This window comes from Carex rostrata, chromosome 19 (genome assembly GCF_964058835.1).
Source record: "Carex rostrata chromosome 19, lpCarRost1.2, whole genome shotgun sequence".
Taxonomy (NCBI): Eukaryota; Viridiplantae; Streptophyta; class Magnoliopsida; order Poales; family Cyperaceae; genus Carex; species Carex rostrata.
The window spans coordinates 2,386,059-2,402,357 of NC_135936.1; the positions used below are offsets into that span (position 1 = coordinate 2,386,059).

The 16,299-nt window shown below is 34.1% G+C and overlaps 2 protein-coding genes and 1 long non-coding RNA gene across 4 annotated transcripts; 1 reads left to right on the forward strand and 2 right to left on the reverse strand.

Moving 5' to 3' along the window:
• Positions 1-208: 208 nt before the first annotated feature.
• LOC144571333 (U-box domain-containing protein kinase family protein) lies at positions 209-6,801 on the forward strand. Of its 2 annotated transcripts, none has more exons than XM_078320590.1 (9): positions 209-639; positions 1,117-1,238; positions 1,542-1,663; positions 2,144-2,265; positions 3,061-3,290; positions 3,804-3,905; positions 4,531-4,893; positions 5,344-6,102; positions 6,378-6,801. In XM_078320590.1, the coding sequence occupies exons 1-9, from the start codon at positions 462-464 to the stop codon at positions 6,564-6,566; spliced, it is 2,187 nt and encodes a 728-aa protein (XP_078176716.1). In that variant the 5' UTR covers positions 209-461; the 3' UTR covers positions 6,567-6,801. The 2 variants fall into 2 exon arrangements, with proteins under 2 accessions (XP_078176716.1, XP_078176717.1); XM_078320591.1 differs by having other exon boundaries at positions 289-639; positions 2,144-2,275; positions 3,059-3,290.
• A 692-nt stretch (positions 6,802-7,493) lies between these two features.
• Positions 7,494-10,499, reverse strand: LOC144571605 ((S)-coclaurine N-methyltransferase-like). The gene is made up of 8 exons (XM_078320954.1): positions 10,239-10,499; positions 10,033-10,141; positions 9,316-9,540; positions 8,618-8,717; positions 8,412-8,522; positions 8,253-8,336; positions 8,015-8,073; positions 7,494-7,865 (listed from the first exon to the last, which is right to left on the reverse strand). The coding sequence occupies exons 1-8, from the start codon at positions 10,423-10,425 to the stop codon at positions 7,673-7,675; spliced, it is 1,068 nt and encodes a 355-aa protein (XP_078177080.1). The 5' UTR covers positions 10,426-10,499; the 3' UTR covers positions 7,494-7,672.
• A 4,227-nt stretch (positions 10,500-14,726) lies between these two features.
• Positions 14,727-16,194, reverse strand: LOC144571308 (uncharacterized). Its single transcript, XR_013517484.1, has 3 exons — positions 16,019-16,194; positions 15,365-15,418; positions 14,727-14,938 (listed from the first exon to the last, which is right to left on the reverse strand). It is a non-coding gene; the product is annotated as an uncharacterized LOC144571308 (long non-coding RNA).
• Positions 16,195-16,299: the final 105 nt, after the last annotated feature.

Below are 16,299 nucleotides of genomic sequence, written 5' to 3' on the forward strand. Positions count from 1 at the left end.
TGAATATCAACTGTCCGATCTGTTTTAAGATTCGTGCGTTTTAGATCCGCACTAATATTGAAGTACTCCCTATAATATAGACAGGAGCCAGATTGACTCCGTTTAAAATCAGACGGTTGAGATTCATTAATTTAAAAGATTCTCTTTTGAGTTAATGCAGAGGATACATATGCCATTTTTTTATACAAGGAGTACCTTTTCTATTCTATTTGATCCTTGTTTTTGTTATTTTTTATATTTGGCAGTCCGGAAAATAGCCCGTCTTAATACAGAAAACCGGATGAGTCCAGTTTAGAAGCGCCGGCAACAATGATACCCAGCAACCATCTTTCGTCTTCATCTGCACAAGTTTCACAAGTCGCAAAAGAGTACAAGTCTTCGGTTCAGTTCCCACCTCTTCTCTACTCCCTCCTTGCAAAACAACCCCCACTGAAGCTTCCCCTTCTTCTCTCCTGGGTTGCATGGCTTCCCTCCAATCCGCGTCGGCGCTTCAGTCGGAGACGACGGTAGTCGTGGCCGTGCGGCGCAGCAGTAGCAGCCGCCGTGCTGCCGCCTGGGCCTCGAATCACTTGGGCGCCCTCTCCTGTCGTATACTGCTCGTCCACGTCATCCCTCTTATCTCCTTCATCCCTTCGCCTTGTACGCTTTTCCTTATCCTCCTGTCTTAGGATTCCTTTCGTTTGTTTTTCGATTTCTATTATGTGAATCACATAGTTTTCGGTAAATTTTCATGTATATTACGCTATTGGTTCCTTCCATGCATAAAAGTTCAATTTTGGCCTTTACCTGTTATCGATATTAGTCTTTTTGTTTTTTTTCTCTATCTTATTGAGCTTAGCTAACTTTTCTTTAGACGTTGTGTTTACTTTATGTTTTGGATATTTGTATGTTTCTTTAGTTCTATGCAATTTTTGAATTTTATATTTGATCTGTGAGTTATGTATATTAAAGTTCTGGGTATTTGGGTATATATATGAGTATAATCAAATAATTACAAACTTCTACTTGACTAGTCTGGGTTAGCGGAATGCAATATGACATGATGCTTTCTTTTTATGCCTTTTGCTTTTGGAGTAAAAAAAAGAAGAAGAAACCTGAATGCTCTTTTCCATGTAGCTGGGGAAATGACACCAGTAGAAAAAATGGAGAAGGAGGTGGTGGCTATGTATAAGCATGATGAAATTCACCGCGCACTGGAGGCGCTTGCTCCTATAAAACAACTCTTCGGACGAAGAAACGTACGATCTTTACTTTTTTGACATCAACAATGGGAAAAACTTAAAAAATTTCTTTTTCCAATTTTAGTCTTTAAACTATACCCGTCTCTTTATCAGTGGGTAAACACAACTTATTTCTAAGAAAATTTTGGAGAAGTTAAATAATTATTTTCATTTATGTATAGATTACCAAAAGTCATGCCCGCGGAATACAATTTGTCCGAGTAGGTTTGCAAATAATAAATGTAGGAGGGGCAATTTGGGATCTGCAAGCATTCTATTGTTATGTTATTATTTGATTTGTTAATATTTTTATGATTTTAGGTGGAAATGATTGTGCTGGAAGGACATAGCCCAGCAGCCACATTAGTTAGCTATATTTCAGAGAATAGTATAAGAAATTTGGTAATGGGTGCGTCATCTTTTGGTGATTCTTGTTTCAGGAGGTATGTTTTCTCTCATTTCACTGTTTCATTGTATTAGTACCTGACCTGACTTCAATGGTGATAGAATATATTCATGTTTTCTCCTATAAGAACAGAAAATCATTGAAAATCTCTGTAATATATGTAAATTCTATTGTTAGCTGTCCTCTCATGGTTTGTTCTAAATTACCCTTTTTATTCTCTCCAGTTATGTTGTAGAATAATGACGAAGTGATTGGCAACGGATAAAATCTTTTCTGAGGGTTATAAGAATATTTCCCATGTTTTCTAAGGGAATGCATGAAATTTCTCATTTTTTTGGAGTAAAAATACTGATGTGTTTACGGTCCCACACATGGAATTACCCCCATATTAAGCCTTGATGTTTTAGTGTTTATCTGGAAATAGTCATACAAATGCAGACCATGTAGTAGGTATAATTATGATATAGGTGCTATTGAACAAGTACTTCGCTAAAATTTAAGTTTTATGCTATTTCAGGATTTTTAACCAAGCTGATGTGGCAAGCACTGTCCTTGAGAAAATACCAAGTCATTGTAATGTGATAATTGTGTCAAAAAAGAGACTGAAAATGAAGGTTTCAAAACTGGACAATCCCACTGGTACAGTCTTAGCTAGTGTTTGATACTTTCTGACCTTTTTAATACGGAAAAAGAAAACTTCCTTTTCTATTTGTGGTTGCTATGTTGTGCTTAATGGGGGGTATTGAAAATTTGTTTGTTCCCACCGAACTGATAATATTGAGAAGCCCATGGCACTGATTTGATCCAATACAATACCTGACCAATACATTTCCAGCTTAACCAACTTTTCAGTTGAGCCTTAGTTCAGCCAAGTTAAGCCTCCTGTTAGTCCAAATTAGTGTTGGCTAATCCTAAGTTGGTTCCAATGATATTTGCAATTGGCATCTCTGACTCATCCAAAACTTCCTAATTGATTCCTACAGAATGGCAAAAATGATAATTATAAAAAATATTGATAATTATAATCTTGTTTGGGACTAAAGGCTTGGTTGTTGTTGTTGTATTGATAATTATAATGAGAAGGATATTGATATTAATACTGTTTAATGATAATGATAGTAATGATGGATGATGATGATGATAAATATATATTTTTTTTATTAAATAAATAATTTAATAATAATGGTGATAATAATGATGATAATTATAATAATCATTATCATGATGTTAAAAGTAATGAGAAACAAAGAAAATAACAACGGTAATCATGAAAATGCTGATAATAATAAAAGAAGGGGTGGGTGGAAGAGAGAGAGAGCAGTCTAGTTAGTGGTTGTTAGTACTATTCAGTTTTAATGTGCTTGTTCTTACCAGTAGCAACTAATTTCAATGGTGATTTATGATTTTCATTGTTATTTTTATTTGCTACTTCAGATGCTACTGTAGGACCAGATAGTCACACAGAAGTCCAATCAATTAGTCACAGGGACTTCTCTGAAAGCGAAAGAAAATGGTTCTTCCGTGAACAATTTATGCGTATCTTTCTTAGCGGTGGTTCACATAAACATGAAATGAGCGGATTAACTGCACGTGCTTTTATGGATACTGATCAGAGTTCAAGGGGTGGATTTTCAGGGACAAGTTGTGCAAAGACACCGCAAGCTGTAAGATAAATTATATTTTATAAACCTTATTTGTTTGAGTTTTTTCAGTCTGTGGAGACGGGGGGCCCTGCAGAGGTGGGGGAGTGAATTGAAGGGGGCTATGATTTGTAACATGACACAGAAAAACAAGAAGTTACTGTGTGCTCTGCATGTTTGTGTTTAATCTATAAGCCTGAACTTTCTGTTCTTCATAAATCAAAATGCCATAATACCCTTTGGAAGGTAGAAATATTGTGCACGTTCCTGTAAAACATAAATATAATTGTGTATGGACAACAAGATCCGGTGTTCCATATTCTTACTTAAATGTGAAAGAAAACACAGTTAGCTTTACTTTTTTTTTTTTTTTTAGAATTCTGGAGAGAACTGCACATGATTATTTCCATTGATTATACAGATGTAGAATGTACAATAGAATATATGTTGTATGTTTCATGCTATTTGTGAGGTCCTTGGGGGCACAGATAATAAATATTCTCTTTTTTAATTAATAATATGTCCTACCATTTATAGTTTGGAGCTGAGGATGAAGTGCTTAAACTTAAGACTGATCTGCAAAACACTCTAGCCATGTATGATCAGGCTTGTGAAGACCTTGTACAGGCTAAGAAAAAGGTACTTTCTTTTATCATTCCTCAAGTTTTACCAGAGCTAGGTAGCAAATTGCTGATTTCCAGGGGCTTATAAAAAATTATAGATTTGTTGCATACTTTACCGAGTCCGGCTAGTATGACATCGGTGTCATATGACACTAACTTCAAAATTGATTGAATAGACTTCAAACGACTAATCCAAACCGTTCAAACCGATTTACTTTATAAGTGATGCGTTTACATGCAATTTTTTTTATATTTTCGAGTTATTTTAGTATCAAATCAAGCGGTAAAAATGTTGAAAAATGAATGTATTAAAATTAACTTAAAAACTCTCACATTTGACCGCATGACTTGATACTAAATAAATTCGAAAAATTATAAATTTTGCATGTAAATGCACAACTAATGAAGTAGATCGGTTTGAACGGTTTGGATTCTCCGTTTGAAGTCGATTCGATAGTAATTGTAATAATAGCATGATATATTTTTCCATTGTCTTGTTACAATTACTACTGAATGTTGAATATATCATGCTATTATTACTATTGTATAGAAACATTACTATTAGTTGGTTTAGCGATAATGTTATTTCTGTTCTTATTGTCCAATAATTAAAAGCTGGTTTTAAATTAAAAAAAATTCAGATCCAATCTCTTTCAAATGAATACACTGAAGAAGAAAAAAAAGTTCAAGCTGCATTGCAAAGAGAAGCAAAGGGTGGTCGGAAACAACTCATGCAAGAAACCCTGGATAGGTACAGAGCTGAGATAATTGCTAACCAGGCCTCTGTGGAGAAGTCAAATGTTGTGAATTGCTCTCTAGCAAGAGAAAAAAGGTGTAGGAGGTACTCAAAGGAGGAGATAGAGGAGGCGACTGACAATTTTTCAGCTGCAAAGAAGATTGGGGAAGGTAGTTATGGAAATGTGTATAGGTGCACACTTGACCATACAGAGGTGGCCATAAAGGTTCTCAACTCAAAAGAAAAAATGGAGGAATTTCTTCGAGAGGTAAGTTGACAGAGTACACCATAATTTTGATGTGAATATGAAGATCAAACTTTTTTCAAGAGGTGTTGTTTCTTGACCTATGGTGTAGGTTGTAGGGCTTAGGTCAATCTGTTGATTCAACCAAAGATACCATCCAACCAGTTACTAATGATATTGTATTGGGTCCCACGAATCAATCATGACATGTCACCTAGTCATGAAGAAGAAATGCAATCACATTAAACTATCCAACAAGAATACCTCAAAAGACACCAGATAGCAGTAAAGAGGTATAAGCATGGGTGGAGTACACCATATTTTGTTCTGCATCACTAATGCACTAGTAGCAGCTGTTGGTAGATTTTATGAAGCTTGGACCAGTTTAGCTATCATGTCACAGATTTTTACTTTTTTGTATACTTTTCATAACTTTATGAAGACATTAACTGTAGTGGCTATGCATATATGCAGGTTGAAATACTTAGCCAACTACACCACCCTAACATGGTCTTGCTACTTGGCTTCTGCCCGGAAAATGGAACACTAGTTTATGAATACATGGAAAACGGCAGCCTCGATGATCACCTCTTGTATCGAAATGACAAACAGGCTCCACCTCTCCCCTGGGCTGTGAGGTTTCGAATTGTCCTAGAAGTTGCCCGTGGACTCGCTTTCCTACACAGTGCCAAACCAGAACCAATAGTACACCGTGATCTAAAACCTGGAAATATATTACTGGACCAAAATTTCACAAGCAAAATAGGAGACGTTGGGTTGGCAAAGCTTATGTTTGACATTGTACCTGATGGGTTGACTGAGTATAATGAAACTATTTTGGTTGGTACTGTGTACTACATGGATCCAGAGTATCAGCGTACCGGTACAGTACGCCCTAAGTCAGATTTGTATGCATTAGGTGTTATTACTCTTCAACTTTTGACTGGGAGGCACCCAAATGGGCTTCTGATGAGTATGGAGAGGGCAGTGGAAAATGGGTCACTAGCAGAGGTACTTGACAAATCTGTACATGATTGGCCTGTTGAAGCCGCTGAAAGGCTGGTTAAGCTTTCGTTAAGGTGCAGTCAGCTGAGATGTCGGGACCGGCCTGACTTAGAAGATGAGTTCCTGCCTGAGATGGAGGAGATTATGAGAATGGCTACTGGTGTACATGAATTGGAGAGGTTTAATATGCGAGCTGTGCCAAAGCACTTTATATGCCCCATCTTGAATGTATGAACTCCCTCTCCCTTTCTCTCTCAGCTAGATATGGTAGCAGATTGTTTTTTACATTTCCATCTATTTTTTGGCTATGCATGGAGTGTTTTTTATTGCTAAGCATTAAACATTTCATTTTTCACTTGTCGATATCAAGATAAATTGTTCTTTCTTACGAATAAAGTAAGAGCTGAGGCGTCCTCTTTTCATTTTATATAACCCCTACCAAACCTGAAGATAGACTGTATTCTTGGTCTTTGTGTAATGCTAGATTTATTTTTTATCCACAGGAGATAATGAATGATCCATATGTTGCTGGAGATGGTCATACATACGAGTACAAGGCAATAAAAGAATGGCTCGAGAAATCAAACATGTCTCCTGTTACAAAACAAATGATGCAACATACTTCCATAATCCCAAATATTTCGCTGAGGTCAGCTATCCAAGAATGGAAATTATCAGGTCAATTTATTTGAAGCTATATTATGTAGGTAGGCTTGTGCAATTTTTGCATTTACGAATATCAGATGCGTTTGAGATTTACAAAAGAGTGTTTGTACAAAAATATAGAAAGAACAGAAAAAGAATCTCAGGGAATATTAGATTATCTAAAATATATATATGATTTGTGTATTTCTTTGTTAGAGAATTAGTGCAGTACTATAGCAATGTGTAAAGCAACATCATATATATTTAATCATAGCATGTCAATTTGTAAGTTGCATATAATTCTCTCTAGAGTGGGAAAAATGGCACGACGGAGTCGGTTCTGTCACGGAATGATACGGTAACGGTACGGAACAGCACGATACGTGTCGGTTACGTGTCGTGACTCATGTCCCGTGCTGTAATAATCTTTAGAAAATTTGACACAGCATGTCACGTCACCCGAAAGATCTAATCACGATACGTCATGTGTCACGTAAGTCACATATACCTAGAACTGTGTTAGATCTTGATCAAATAGTGAATCTTGAATAAATTAATCTAAATTATGAATATATGGTTACGTGAGTTGCATTTGGTCACTGCACATTTGGTCACGACATGACTCACATGATATAACCATTTACGTGTCATGACCATCTCTTAACAAGATCACAACACGTAAAATATTAATTTAAATTAATTTGATCACAATACAGAGACCAAACGTGACCAAATCACGTTGTTTCCACTCTAATTCTCTCTCGTTTTGGACGCATGGAGACGGTGTTAGAAATTGATCCTCATAACAATTTTATGTAAACAGGACAAGTTAACAAAAAATAAAAATAAAACAAAACAAAATAAAATCCATCGATCCAAGTTACAAGCACATCGAAGCCATTTTTTGGCAAGTGATCAAGAGATTTTTTTTTTATTTAGTCGCTGGTTGATTCTCTTACATTCTTCATCAGATATCATCGATGTAATATTTTTTTATTAAACCATTAGTTATGGAGTTGAGAAATTTAATTCAGACCTTTCAGGATCTGACGATTTGTAAATGGCATCCTTTACCTCATAGAACCAAAGGGAAGAACTAAGCAAAAGAATAACAATGCACTACAGAGCATCCACAGAGAATTCCAAAGAAAATCTACTTCTTTTTGAAAAGATAAAGCGCAACCATCCACTCATCACCATTGTTGTACCCAAAAAGCTCAGCCACAGAGATGAAAAATGTGCGCCAATACGCAATCCATTTCACTGCCGCATCTTGCCCGTAGGTTGTCTCAAATATTGGCCTTATGGAAGAAATACTCTTGTCCATCCTTTTAAGCCACTCTTCACTGCACCAGCAATTCATCATTTATTTTTATTTTCTGATTTGGAAAACCCAAACCGTTGGCTAAAATATTGTAAATTCTAGGTTCTTGGGGAATTGACAAAAGAGCAGTCAACACTCTGCAATATGTGAATTTGTTAAGGAGAGATATACCTTGTCTTTGAATAGTGAGTGCCATTAACAAGCCAATGGTTGACAACAGAGACATCTTCCTGCGTAACCAACCAACAAATTAAAGGCAAGGTTGCAATTATTTTTTTTAAAAGAAGGCAAGATCGTTAGTGCAGTTGTAATCACCAAATTAAAGAATTAAAGAGGTGGTTCAAGCTACCAACATGTTTCTCTATGTTCATAAATAATATCGCTTTACTGACATACAGAAAAACCTAACCTGAAAATAGAGAAGAAGATTGGCTGATGGCATGGTCCCACCAGTAAAGAAATACCTAGTAATCCAGTCATCTTCATTTTTATCCTACACATGGCAATTTATGATTCTTTTTCAAATGATCTTGTCATCTCATTTATATATTCATTAAAGGAAACATACCTCAAAATGGTATGCAAAGGTTTTATGGCAAAAGTGATGAACAAAAAGCAACCCATCTGGCTTCATCCAACCAGATATCTTCTTTAAAAGTTCCTTGTAGTTCTTCATGTGCTGAAATAGTAAGCCAGGGCACAAGCATCAAACACACTATTTTCTACGATATCATAATATTGAAGATTAAAGTCAGAGAAGATGCTCAAATGCACCTCAAACATTTCTATTGATAGGATTCGGTCAAATGATCTCTCCATTTGAAACTTGCTGATATCAGCAACAATTATCTCCACATTTGATAGATTATGTTCCCTGAGATAAACAAAGAGGATGCCAAAAGAATATCATGAGAAAGCATTTGGATTGCTTATATGATCTTCAAGAATGCATTTGGATTGTTTATATGGTGCTGCTGGATGTCAGAAAAGGAAAATTTTAACAAGTATTTCTGCAATGAAAATACTATCTATATCCCGACCTGCCCCCAGTGCCTCCTCAAAATAGTTTTTGCCCATCAATTACCCATTTTCTTCAAAATACATGTACCAATGCTATTCATTTCCTATTACTGTGTCACTATTGATAACTGAGAGAGGAGATTTGGTTAATACTCGACAGGATATTTTATGTCAGGGAAGGTGATATCCTTTTTAACAGTAACAACTGACAAGCATGACCATCTTTCTTTTCCTTGTCTAAGTAGTTCTTTAAGGGGCATATACTAAATATCGACATTTTACAGGCAAATAACTCTTTAACTTATAGCTGAATTTTCAATTGATGGTACCATTTATGTAAATGCCTATTATGATAGTCAAATTATAATTCAACTCCAAAAATATGGATATGCAAGTCTATTCAATAAACAAATACATTTCAACTTTAAAAAGACACCATAATAAACATGTACCTGCACTGCTCGTCAATGTGTGCCTTTTGAGTAGCTGAATTGCAAATCCCAGTTACACTGCAGTTGCTGTATTTCTTTGCAATATATAAGGATAGAGAGCCCCAGCCACATCCCACATCAAGAATCATCTGACCATCCTTTAATTCTGCTCTTTCGCAATACAATTCCAGCATTGCTTTCTCAGCTTCTTCTAGTGTGCTCGACTTTTCTTTGAAGTAACAGCAGCTACCACAAAATTAATTAATTTGACGATTTAAGTAAATCTGTGATGCGCAAAATTAGCAAAATTTTCTTAACTACTTGGTAAATCGCTGTACGAGGCTTAGCATTATTTGAGATCTGGTGCAAGTGTGCCTCCATTTCAAAACGATTTTGTTTTCAGCAATGTTGAGCCATCTTAAATTCTCCTTTAAGGTTTTTCTTGCATATTGATATTTACTCGCAAGATATAATTGATTCAGTCCCTAATTGAGGCAATTTGAGATGGAACTGACCAATTGAGTACAATTTGAGATGGAACTGACCAATTTGCACTGCTTAGGCTCAGACCTCGTTCAATAATTACATGAATGGTAGCATACTGCACTACTATACCTGGCTCATATGGATATACAAAGTATGTACCTGGATTTTCAGTGACAAACCCAAAGCTGTAATCTTATGTTTAGTTGCATTGGCCCTGGTATAGTGGTATGTAACCATAAAGAAGTTCAATACCTGTATTTAAGATTTTCTCCCAATACGAGCTTGAAAAAAGAGGTAGGCAATTCATAGTGCTGTGCTTTGGCTTTGTCTGTTTCTACTGCTATAGGCATCTCCTCTAGAGCTGCAGAAGATAAAATAAGCAAAAAATAAAAAAAAAATACATCGAAGCAAGAACGCAATAACTGGATAAGGAGAGATGTCAATAAAGAAGGCTGTACAATGCACGAAATGGAGAAGTTGGGAGAGCTGGAGGTCGGCGGAGGAGAGATAGCCGAGACGGAGGCGAGAGGCGAGGAGCGTCTTCGTAAGACGCCTCACCACGGCGTCAGGGAGGAGGTTCCTCTCCAGTGCAGCCAGCCCTGCACGAACTGTGGCGTCGTAAGTCCGACCCGCTAACCACTCCATTAGTTCAGAGACGTCGCTTCTGTTTCTTCCTTCGTTCAACTGAGCACAGCTTATAGAAAATTCAACTGATTGAGTTGAGTGAGAGTTGAGACTGTCTTGGTTAATTCATTAATCATGTAAGATGGGAGAGACGTGTATTGCTTGTTCCTGGAAATGCCACGTCGCTCAATCCAATAAAAAAGGACTCGATCAAAAGAAAGACAAAATAAGAAGGGAAAAAATGAGAAAGATCACCGAGAAATCGCGTCGAATTTTGATGCATAGAGTTGGGCACAAATTTACAGGATTTATTTTCCGGATGTATTAAATTTGTATAAATTTATATTATTTGTCAAGATAAATTGTAATGAGTTGTCAATGTATTTTTTTTATGTGGCGCACACAAATTTTGATGTATTTAGAAATAATTTATATTGTATACATTTTTAATACATTTGAAAGGATATATGTAGACAATTTACTTTTAGGATGTGTTCGGCGGATGAATGGAAATAAGAATAGGAATGTGATTGCAAAATTTTTGAACTAATTTTTACTATTTACATGAGAAAAAAAAATTTCACTCTGAGTAATTTTTTTTTCCAGTAAAATTCGAACACACCCTTATGGAGCTTTAAAATTCATTCGTGCAAATGATACCTAATGCATCACAATTTATGTCAACAACTGAACAGGTATTAGAGGATGCTATTTGCAATAGTTAATATCATTGGCGGATACATGTTCAAATTGGGTAGGCACTCGTGGATTTGAATTTTTTATTTCGATGTAATACTAATTGTACAATGTGCTTACTTCTGATCTGATATAGTGTCTATCCCTAGTTCGAGTTAGTTCGATTCTTGAACCAATTCCTTCTGAGTTTTGATTAATTATGTGTATTTTATTTTTTTCGGATATGCGATACCATATTTCGTAAATATAATGAAAGAAAATAAGCGAACAAAAAAGATCTAACGGTAGGACCTATTATTACAATTCTAAGAAATGGGTTGGCCAAACTTTTTGTGCCTTTTATTATTCAGCACTTATATTTTGGTTAAATTTTTATCTAAACTTTCACTTCAATTTGCTAATTGGCTAATAACATTTCCACTTTGAATTGTGTCAAATGAATTTTTAATTAACTTACTAAAAATATTTTAATGTTGTGTCAATCAATTTTATAATTATAATATATTTTATAATAAACATAGTTATAAAAACTGAGTTGTAATTATGTATCCGATAAGTAAATAGGTTTGAATCCAATTAACTATTTAAATTCTTTTAGTATCTGACAAAAATTTTGAATTTGCCCTGATTAATATACTTTAAAAGAAAAGAAGGGCCGCGACAAGGCGTTAATACTTCTTCTTTGTTAAGATGTGATATGGTTCATATGATTGTATATTATTTCTTTAGTCCATAATTTTAAGAATGTGCAGAAATAATTGAAAATAAAACAAAATTTACTAAAAAGAATTTTAATAGTTACGTACTTAATTCTACATAGCTAAATAAAGGAACAAATCAAGCGTTTTCTTTACCTTTAAAAAAAAGTAAAACAATATTTATATTTAAAATGATGTTACATGGATTATATTTAATAAAATATTCGCGCTATATGAGCAAAGTAATAAAACCGTCTCCATGTGATTTTTTCTAAATGAGATGAGATGATGTGTAAAGCGTTCAAATCATTTTTAGTATGTATCTCGTATTTAGAACATATAATTTTCTATAGCAAAGTTAGGTTGTAATGTGCTCATTAAAATAGTTAGTGAATATAATTTCAAAAGTCTATTAGATTGATTTTAAATGACAAATTCAAATTGTTGAAATTCATCTACTTCATGAGTGATGCATTTATATAAACAGTTTTAAAAATTTCAAATTCATTTCATAGAAAATCAAGTGATAAAAAATGAACATTTTATAAATTATTTTATATATTCATTTTTTATCATGTATTTCTATATAAAGAGCAATGTCTTAATGTACTAGACTTTGTTTTTTTTTTCCAAACAATGTTCTCCACCACAATTTTACAAATTATTTTAGAAGTAACTAAATAATAGATCTTTTAATATTCATTACTAATCATTATTGAACTATTTATTATATGATTAGGGATCCACTTACACCGTTTTTGATTTTTGGTGACACTTGATTACACCTTATATTTTCAAAGTTGTCATAGTTCAAAGAATCGATCCAAATCTTTTAACATGATGGATATATTAAAATGTACTTGTGCATAGATTTGACATTTTTTTTATTTTTTTTGTTACTTATTAAGTCTTTTACAAAATTGTTGTTTTCAAACCGTTGAATTTTTATACCCATCTTAATAAATAGTAAAAAAAAATCAAAAAATTATAAACTTTGATATGCAAGCACATTTTAATATATTCATCATGTCAAATGGTTTGAATTAATTGTTTGGACTTTAAAAATGAAGGATGTATGTAATCCGGTGTCACTAAAAAATAATGTAAGTGGATCCATCCTCCTCTTATTATATATAAGCATACGAAGATATGACGTAAATTTTTAACAAGGAGATATGTTTATACGAACAGATAGATTTTTGTCAATAGGTCTTTTTTCTTTTTAATATTGGTGGAGATATCTATTTACAGAAGGAATTAAATATACTGTTTTTGTATTTATTTTTCTGATAATTAGCGTTACAATTATCTATTAGATAAAATTTTAATATAATTACTAAAAGAGCTTATTATAAGCATACAGATAAAAAAAACTGAACGACTTGTTAAATTATTATTGTGTATTTTTGTTTTGCATTGTAAATTATTTTCATAAAACTGGTTTTATTTTTTGAGTTATATTAATTGTTTTTTTGGTGCGTTTTTTATCTCTCTATCTTATGCTTTGTTGTTTCTTTTTTGTATTATTGTGCATTTATTGTGCAAAACAGAAGGTGAAAACAAATTGAGTATAAAGAGATAAGAAAAAATTTCAGTTCTCAATAATCAAAATCGCACTCTCAAAATAACAGCACCCATTAAATAAACTGGGGAGAATATTTTCTTTAGATGAAATTAAATATACTATCTCTGTACTTGTTATTATATTTTATTTATTATTTTTAACAAGAAACTGTTGTTGTAAGCAATTTTTTATGCTATTTGATTAATTTGTAAAATATATAAATATTGAATTTTACAATTTTTTTGTTTGAGATATATGCAGGTTTAGTTGTTATGTCCGAATGTCAAAGCAAGTTAAAGATACATATCATGACGAGTTGATGTGATAAGTTGTACAAGATAATCGCATTCATGATCTCCTTGAGCATAAGGAATGATTTAATACAGATGATCTGGTGGATAATTCAGTAATTTACACAAGCCATTTGGAATGTCGAATATTGACGGGATGTTGAATCATGAAGATTATGAAAAATCATATAGATCGATATCATAAAGATTATGAATATCACACTTTACCATTTTATTTTATCATTTTTAATTTATATCCAAAATTATAGTAAAGTAGATCTGAGGTTGTGACTGTCTGATGATGAAGCCACAACATATAACAAAAATTACTGCATTTTCTTTCGAAAAATAGCGAAAAGCGAATGGAAAGTAGCAATTTTTTCAATTTATTTACCGCAAATGTATTTTTATGTCATTTTGGCAGGTTTTGGAGAAAATTACATTTTTAGGGCAAAAATAGGGGTGCTAATGAGCGGTAACTCGCTCAAAACTCGGCCCGGCCCATTCATTCTTTCATTAAAGCCCGACTCGGCTCGACTCAATTTTGAAGAGTAAAGTCCGACTCGGCTCGGTCCATTGGACTCTTTAGGCTCGGTCCGAACTCGGCTCAAATCCAAAACTCGGCTCAAGCCCAATTGATTGCAGTATATTTCAAAGGTCCGAACTCATGTTTGAATTTCAGCCGGTACTGATATTTTAATGTTTGCTGCTTGTTTAAAAATTCGGTATGATTTATTGCTTGCGGCTTGTTTTAAAATTTGGCCCGAACTCATCTATTTATATTATTTTATTGATTGCTTGTTTATAAATTATGAGATATCACGTTTCTTCAAAGTACTAACAGATGTCTAATTATGATCCAATACACTATAATTTGGAAAGTTAAATAAAAATTAACTAATAAATTCTCCATAATTCAGCGATGAACACATTATTCAATTAATTATCAAAATTCTTCACATTACATTCAATTAATTAATTAACATCATGTCTACTAGCCTCTCTCTCCTCTTAAAAGAAAACTCAAATCACCAATCCAATTCACAAAGAAAAGAAATATCAATTCTTGAAGCATAGAAATACCAAAAAGAAAATAATTTTAACTAAATCTGAATATAAATTAACCAAAACCAAATCATCCAAGAGACAAAATTAACCTGAACCCAATGTTACACATTCCTAAAATAATCAAGTTAGAAGTCTCTGCTTGGCAGCCGAAGCCTATCAGGGGTAGGAAGAAACTGCGGCGAAATGACGAAACTGCCCCCGCATCCTCTAATCAAGCTCTACATAGTGGAAAACGCAATAATCAATTCTGTTCCAAAAGCAAACTTGGCAATCTAGAAGTTGGTGTCACAGAAAATAAGAATGATGCGTGTTTGAACGGCACCAATAGATATCTGAGAAATGTTCAGTCAAAGTCTAATCATATTTTTCAGACTAGAGAAGGTATTAAAAAAATCCAATCTGTTGTAGGGTATCTGTATATAATTCCTTTGGTGCATTCATGTAACACATGGAAATACCAAAATTTCCCTCAAAAAGATAAGACGAAAGATTGGTATGATCAACCATCGACGGTACCAGTAAAGTACCTCATTGAACCAAACAAGAAATGAATATTTGGTTTGTATGGGTTTGGACATGACTCGGTACCAGTCTAGGCAGTACTTTACTAAAAATGAAAAATAATTGGATAAACTAAAGTATACCTGTGTTATGGATCGAAGGGAAGTTGAGTAACCAAACATCTTGTTCAATGGTACCTGAAATAATTTAAATTGTTGCCAAAATTCAGCAATTTCAACCGATTAATTTCCTAGCCAGATTTGTTGCTACACTGAACATAGGTGCAGTATATACAGTAACAGTTGCAAATATGCGTAACAATAAACAACTAGCAGCAAAATAGAACTTGCAAAAATTGGAAAAATCTTTTTCCTTTAATTAAATCAAATCAATATTTGTTCAGCATGTTTTAACCAAGAATACAACAAACTTCAAATACTGGTAAATGTGCTGGTACAGGACTGGTACAACCCCACTCAAGCCAAAATAAAATAACATTTGGGTAATAACAAACATAACTAAAAAATCTTTGACTAACATAATAATGAAACAATAAAAAGAGAAAGAGTGAGTAAAGAGAAACCATGCATTGTTGAGATATCAGTACAGTGATGTACCAGTAAATGATAAATCAGTACAGTGATGCTTAAAAGCCTGAAAATTAATCCTGATCGTAATTTAACAAAAACCCACAAAAAAAACACTACCAGTATCATTTTTTTTATAGGTTATAAGGGATTTCGTTTTCAGTTTAAACAGCTCAGTCAGAGAGAGAGAGAGAAAGAGAGAGAGAGCACCTGAGAGAAGAGAGAAGATGGAAATTGGAGAGCTACGGAGTGAGAGAGAAGATGGAAACTGGAGAGCAACCGAGCGAGAGAGCGACGGAGTGACGGAGCTGAGTTTGGACGGAGAGCGAGAGAGCGACGAAGCGAAGGAAAGCGAAGGAAGAGAAACGGAGCGATGGTTCGACTCAATGGGCGGCCCGGCTCGGATCGGATAGGTTAGGAAAAGGATGTTATATTTTGAGTTCGAGCTGAGTTTGGACTCAACTCGAATTGAGCTCAGCTCAATTCGGCTC